Below are 6,834 nucleotides of genomic sequence, written 5' to 3'. Positions count from 1 at the left end.
GACCTTTCTCCATGTGAGTCGACAGCGTCTGATGAATGATGTAGCTGAGGGAACACCAACTTCCACCTCTTGGTCAGGAAACAACAGGGGAGCATAGCCAAACTGGCATTCATGGGGAGACATCCCAGTGGCAGAAGAGCGTAGGGTGTTGTGGGCATATTCTGCCCAAACAATGAATGAAGACCAGGTGGAAGGGTTGTTCGAGGCCATGCACCTGAGAGTAGTCTCCAGTTCCTGGTTCATCCGCTCCGTCTGCCCGTTAGACTCAGGGTGGTACCCAGACGACAGACTGGCTTCGGTTCCAAGGAGCTGGCAGAATGCTTTCCAGAATCTAGAAGAGAATTGGGGGCCTCTGTCCGAAACTATATCCTGGGGGATACCGAAAACCCGAAAAACGTGGATTATAATCAGGTCAGCAGTCTCTTTAGCAGAGGGTAATTTGGGCAAAGGGATAAATCTGGCTGCCTTGGAGAACCTGTCAATGACGACTAGAATCACTGTGTTGCCTTGGGATGAGGGAAGACCAGTGATGAAGTCCAGTGAGATGTGGGACCAGGGCCGATGGGGAATGGACAGCGGATGGAGTAACCCCTGAGGGCAGAGACTGGAGGTCTTATTCTGGTTGCATATGTGGCATGCCTTGACGAAGGTGCTGACATCCTCTTTGATCGTGGGCCACCAGAACCGTCTTCGGAGGAACTCGAGGGTGCGATCGATGCCAGGGTGGCAAGTGAGGCGGGAAGAGTGTCCCCAGAAGAGAACCTGAGCACGTACAGCCTTAGGGACAAACAGACGATTGGGAGGCCCTCCTCCTGGATCCGGTTCCCTGGCTAGGGCTTGTCGCACTGTTCTCTCAATAACCCATGAAACGGGTGCCACGATCTTGGTGTTGGGGATTATGGGTATGTCAGTGTCGTCTCGAGTGGTGGGAGCATATACTCGGGACAGGGCGTCAGGCTTGAGATTTTTAGAACCGGGCCGAAAGGTTAGGAGAAACTGGAACCGGTTAAAAAAGAGGGACCAACGTGCTTGTCTAGAGTTCAACCGTTTGGTTTGTTGAATATACTCTAGATTCTTATGGTCCGTGAGTACTTGAAAAGGATGTGCTGCCCCCTCGAGCCAATGTCTCCACTCCTCTAGAGCCAATTTGACCGCCAGGAGCTCACGGTCTCCTACGTGATAGTTCCTCTCTGTGGGTGTGAGCCGGTGCGAGAGAAAGGCACAAGGGTGGAGTCTTTTGTCATCACCTCTCTGGGACAGTACTGCTCCAACCCCCACTTCAGATGCATCTACCTCCACAACAAAGGGCTTGTCCGTATCAGGAAGCGTCAGAATGGGAGCAGAGATGATCCGCTGCTTAAGGTTCACGAAGGCTGCCTCAGCTTCCGCCCCCCACCGAAACTCAGCGACGCCACCCTTGGTAAGGGCAGAGAGGGGAGCTGCTATAGAGCTGAAGTTTCTGATGAACTTCCGGTAGAAGTTCGTGAACCCGAGGAAGCGTTGGACTTCTTTGAGAGACGTGGGGGTGGGCCAATCTGCTACCGCCTCAACCTTCTTTTGGTCCATCTGGATACGGCCAGGTTCCACTACGAATCCCAAGAACTGTACTCGAGAGGCATGGAACTCACACTTTTCGGGCTTGACGTACAAGTGGTTATCGAGAAGACGTTTGAGGACTCTTCTGACATGCTCCGTATGTTCTTGGGCGGAGGCCGAAAAGATGAGGATGTCATCCAGATAGACGAACACAAAGAGGTTGAGCATATCCCGGAGCACATCGTTAATAAGGGCTTGGAAAACAGCCGGGGCGTTGGTCAGGCCAAAGGGCATCACCCGGTATTCGTAGTGACCGGTGGGAGTGTTAAAAGCTGTCTTCCACTCATCGCCTTGCCTGATCCGCACAAGATGGTATGCATTCCGCAGATCCAGCTTGGTGAAGAGGGATGCTCCTTGCAGTAACTCAAAGGCTGTGGCCATGAGGGGTAGAGGGTACCGGTTACGTACTGTGATGCTATTGAGCCCTCGGTAGTCGATACAGGGACGTAGTCCCCCATCCTTCTTGGCCCCAAAAAAAAAACCTGCCCCTGCAGGTGAGGTGGACGAACGAATCAAGCCCGCTGCTAGGGCATCCTGGATATAGGAATCCATAGCAAGCCGTTCTGGCGGAGACAGAGAAAAGATCCGGCCCCTGGGAGGGCAGGTGCCTGGAAGCAGATCAACGGTGCAGTCGTAGAGCCTGTGGGGTGGTAACGTAGTGGCCTTCTGTTTGCTGAACACCATCTTAAGGTCATGGTAACACTTGGGGACTCGGGACAGATCAATGGACTCTAGAACCTCGGGAGAAGGGTCAGGGGAACTCGAGAATAGGCATCTGGCATGGCACGTGGGGCCCCACTGACTGATGGACCCCACAGCCCAGTCAATGTCCGGATTGTGATCACAGAGCCAGGGGTATCCAAGAATGAGGGGGAACTCGGGAGAGGGGATGAGATGAAACCGTATCATCTCCTTGTGTCGAAGGATAGTCATGTGAAGAGGGGTAGTAGCTCGGGAAACTAGGCCTGGCCCCAGAGGTCTCCCATCCAGCGCAGTGACCTTCAAGGGAAAGGTAAGAGAGTCAGTAGGGATGTTGTTTTCTTTGGCCCAGGTACCGTCCATAAAATTTCCTGCAGCACCAGAGTCCACCAGCGCTCGTAGGGGTAGCTCTTGATTGTCCCAGGAGAGGGTGACTGCAAGAAGGAAGCGGGAGTTGGACGGATGGGAGGTGCTTACATTCCCCGTTACAGTTCTCCCTGGTCTGCACGGGTTGGGGCGTTTCCCTGAAGCTCGGGACAGGCATGACGGAGATGACCGGGTCTGCCACAATACAAGCAGCAACGTTCTCTCATCCGACGGTCTCTTTCTGTCTGGGAGAGGCGAGTACGTCCCAGTTGCATGGGTTCTGGAGGTGCTTGTGAGAAAGATGGATGGAACTCAGGACTGGGACCGGTGGAGAATGGGCAGAGAGGTCTGCGATGAAATTCCCTTTCTCTCAGTCGGTTGTCAATGCGGGAAGCTAGTTTTATCAGGTGCTCAAGACCTTCTGATGGTTCCCGGGTAGCAAGTTCATCTTGAATTGAGCCAGAGAGACCGTTCAGGAAGCATGCCATGAGTGCCTCATCATCCCAGCCGCTCCCCGCTGCAATCGTCCGGAACTGGATGGCGTAGTCAGTCACACTGCGATGGCCCTGTTGGAGATTTAGTAGCTTCCTGGACAACTCTGGGCCACTGGCAGGGTGTCGAAAGACTCGCTTGAACTCCTCCGAAAAGGCAGAGTAGCTGGAGCAGCAGGTACCTTGAGCCTCCCACACAGCGGTGGCCCAAGCCAGGGCTTTTCCAGACAACAACGTGATGATATATGCAATCCTCGACCGGTCAGTGGGAAACGAGGAAGGCTGCAGTTCAAACGAGAGTGAACATTGGGTAAAAAAGCCTTTACAGGAACTCGGGTCACCTGAAAATCGCTGAGGTGGTGGAAGGCGAGGTTCCACCCCGGGGTTTAGTACCATGGGGACTTGGATGGACTGGACTTGAGCGGCAGGCGCCGCGGGAAGTCGATCCGACATCCGTTGAACGGACTCCAGCATCTGTGACAATAGCTGGGAGTGTTGCGCCATTAAAGTCTCCTGTTGTACCAGCATGGCCTCGTGGCGTTGAAACGCCCCCTCGTGGCGAGACAGTGTAGAGAGGATCTCCTGTGAGCTGGCTGCCTCTGGGTTCATGATGGCACTAAGTTTCTGTCAGGACCCGGCCTCGAACTCGGGTCTCTGGTGTAAGGGATAATCACTACACCAGTCGAGCCACGTGGTATTAGATGGAACCCAGAAGATATAGGCAGACACAGCAGATTGAGTATTCCAGTTTAATAAAATAAAAAGCCAAAAGCAAACGCAGGGTCTTCACAAAAGTAAATAATCCAAAAGGTGGAGAGGTAAATCCACAAAGTCCAAAATCAAAAAAACCTCGTGATCAAAAATAGAACAAACTCAAAAAAGGCAGGGTTCACAGGGGAACAAACACATACCAAAAAAAGGTCACAGTAGAAATCCAGTCTCGGGAAGCAGGCAAACAAGCAATAGTCCACATGGGTAGAACACACAAGGTTGAGTTCAGACATACAAACTTAGTGCAAGGAACTGAGGAAAAAGTAAGGTTTAAGTACTACACGGGAAAACAAGGCACAGGTGAAAACAACTACTCAAATTAAACAGGGATCAAAACCAGAACACAATGGGGACTCACTAGTGGCCAAAACAAACTGACAGCAGAATGGATAAGGTTTAGATGTTGCAATAAGTTTAATTAAATCTTCCTGTTTTATAGGTGAAAAACACTGTAGCCTTTCTTTTGGGGCGATGGTTGGTACTAATTTATAGGACAGACTTGGAGGTTGAGTTTTTACTATTTTGTCTCGTATGTTTTCGATTTTCTCTGTAAAAAATTCATGAAATCATTGCTACCAAGGTGCGGCGGAATACCCAGGTCAGGTGAAGTCTGTTTATTTGTTAGTTTAGCAACTGTACTAAATAAAAACCTTGGATTGTTTTTGTTAGTTTCTATGAGGTTACGGAGGTGCTCAGCCTTTGCTGCTTTTAGTGCCTTTTTATAACAGTTTGCACTCTCTTTCCACGCAATTTTAAAGACCTCTAATTGGGTTTGTTTCCATTTGCGCTCCAGTTTACGTGTTTCTCTTTTAAGGGCGCGAGTGGTGCTATTGTACCATGGTGCTGCGTTTTTCTCATTAATCTTTTTTGACTTCATAGGTGCGACAGCTTCTAATGTATTAGAGAAAATAGTGCCCAATTTGCTGGTCATGTCATCGAGCGATTCTATATTTATTGGTATGGTTATTAAAGGAGTCAGATCTGGCAAGCTCTTTGCGAAACTATCTTTAGTAGTCGAGGTAATTGTTCTACCCTGTCGATAACGAGTTAAACGGCTGATTTCTGCTGTGCGCAGTGTACATGTTATAAGATAGTGATCAGTGACATCGTCGCTTTGAGGTATAATATCTACATTGGTTACATCGGCTCCGTGAGATCGGTCATGGTGTGTGTGTGACGCATGTTGACATGGCATACGCAACAATAAAAACTGTTGATATGAAGATGTAATACAATATGTGCTTCTGTGTTGTTTTTAAGGTGAAAGCTGTGAAGATGGGACATATCCTGGTTATAGATGAAGCTGACAAAGCGCCCACAAATGTTACCTGTATCCTAAAAACATTGGTGGAGAGCGGAGAGATGATTCTGGCAGATGGAAGGAGAATATTGTCTGGTGAAATGAGCTGAAAGGATTGAATATATTTGATATCGTGGGATGGTCACAGACAGTCTTAAACACTGGGATTGTTCATCTTTTCCATAGGTCCATCGGAAGCAGCAGGAAGGCCGAATGCTATCTCCATGCATCCGGACTTTCGGATGATTGTTTTAGCCAATCGACCTGGCTTTCCATTCTTGGGAAATGACTTCTTCGGCGCTCTTGGTGAGATTCTTCTATAGATGGAATTGACAAACGTACTTTATTGATTACTGTATAGAGTGTACACAAGCACTGCATAATTGGATACACGGCATATAACATTAAGTAAGATGAAATGGAAAAACACTAGGTTTTAAAGTCCTGTCCTGTCGATCATATCATTACAACAAAGTGGAACAAAACATTTTTCTGTAGCTCTGGAGCATAACGTTGGCAACACAAAATAAAAAATATATTTGTTAAATGGTCTATAATTCACTGTAGATAAAAATCCTCTTGCAAATGTGTTTCTAATATTGAAATATTCTGTCAGGTGACATATTTAGCTGCCATGCAGTGGACAATCCCAAACCTCAGGCAGAGTTTGCCATGCTGAAACAATACGGGCCTGACGTTCCTGATGCTATTCTCCAGAAGCTGGTGGCTGCATTTGGAGAGCTCCGGAACATGGCCGATCAAGGAACCATCACCTACCCTTACTCTACACGAGAGGTGGTCAACATTGTAAAGCATCTGCAGGTAATCATCAGGTTGTCTTGTTTATTAGTCGTCATCCATGGAGCAAACCTCTGTTCAAAGTGTAACAGAGTGTTATTATGACTTAGGATTGTGGTATAAATTGTATTTTTTTAATATATACATTCAAAAATTTTAGATAGACATAACTTATTTTGGTCACTTTATTGTGCCATGTTGCACTGTGCATGACGTCATTAAAGTCCCCATGGAACACAAGTCGCTATTGTTTTTATTTATTCTGATGCATTTCTGAATTAAACGGCATTTCGGATGAGAAAAATAGAATGTGTGGCTTTTGTTTTTCACTCTAAATTGATTGGATATAGAAAAGCAGGCATTTCATTTTGAAATAGAACTTGCAGCTAACTGAGTTGGAGGGGGATGAGTTAGCACATGCTCTGCCCAAGCTGTCAAACTGATGCCATCACAGATGGATCGCCACTAGAAGGCAGAAGTACATTTTCAGATTTTGATTAAAAATTATGAGGGCACATGAATTTTAAAAACAGAATTGACCTTCATGGATAAATGGTTTATAATTAACACTGCAGTACTCCATAAAAAATAAGAATTGTCATTTTTTATTTGATGGGTGACTTTAATATTAGACGATGTGTCGCATTGATGGAAACCATACAAAGGGCATTATCAGCAGCACCTCACCAAAAGGCATCTTTCACTCAGGACAATGTGATGAAATTGGGACAAACAACTCATGAGTTGTCTCTCTGATAATGGCAAGGAAAGGTAAGTATGCTATGTATTTCTATAATCATTTATGCCCAAACA

General features: G+C 47.3%; 1 protein-coding gene across 6 annotated transcripts in view; it reads left to right on the top strand.

Moving 5' to 3' along the window:
• The window catches only part of vwa8 (von Willebrand factor A domain containing 8), a 191,239-nt gene that overhangs the window by 49,102 nt on the left and 135,303 nt on the right, over positions 1 to 6,834 (top strand). For all 6 annotated transcript variants that reach the window (XR_008963194.1, XM_057336970.1, XM_057336969.1 and 3 more), the window contains 3 exons: positions 5,184 to 5,319; positions 5,410 to 5,529; positions 5,840 to 6,045. Coding sequence is in view for 5 of the 6 variants with exons in the window: in XM_057336970.1 (XP_057192953.1) it covers positions 5,184 to 5,319; positions 5,410 to 5,529; positions 5,840 to 6,045 (462 nt within the window). In the remaining variant the exon portion in view is untranslated. The remainder of the gene's footprint in view (positions 1 to 5,183; positions 5,320 to 5,409; positions 5,530 to 5,839; positions 6,046 to 6,834) is intronic.

This window comes from Triplophysa rosa, linkage group LG6, assembly GCF_024868665.1.
Source record: "Triplophysa rosa linkage group LG6, Trosa_1v2, whole genome shotgun sequence".
Taxonomy (NCBI): Eukaryota; Metazoa; Chordata; class Actinopteri; order Cypriniformes; family Nemacheilidae; genus Triplophysa; species Triplophysa rosa.
This window is presented reverse-complemented; position numbering and strand designations above follow the sequence as displayed.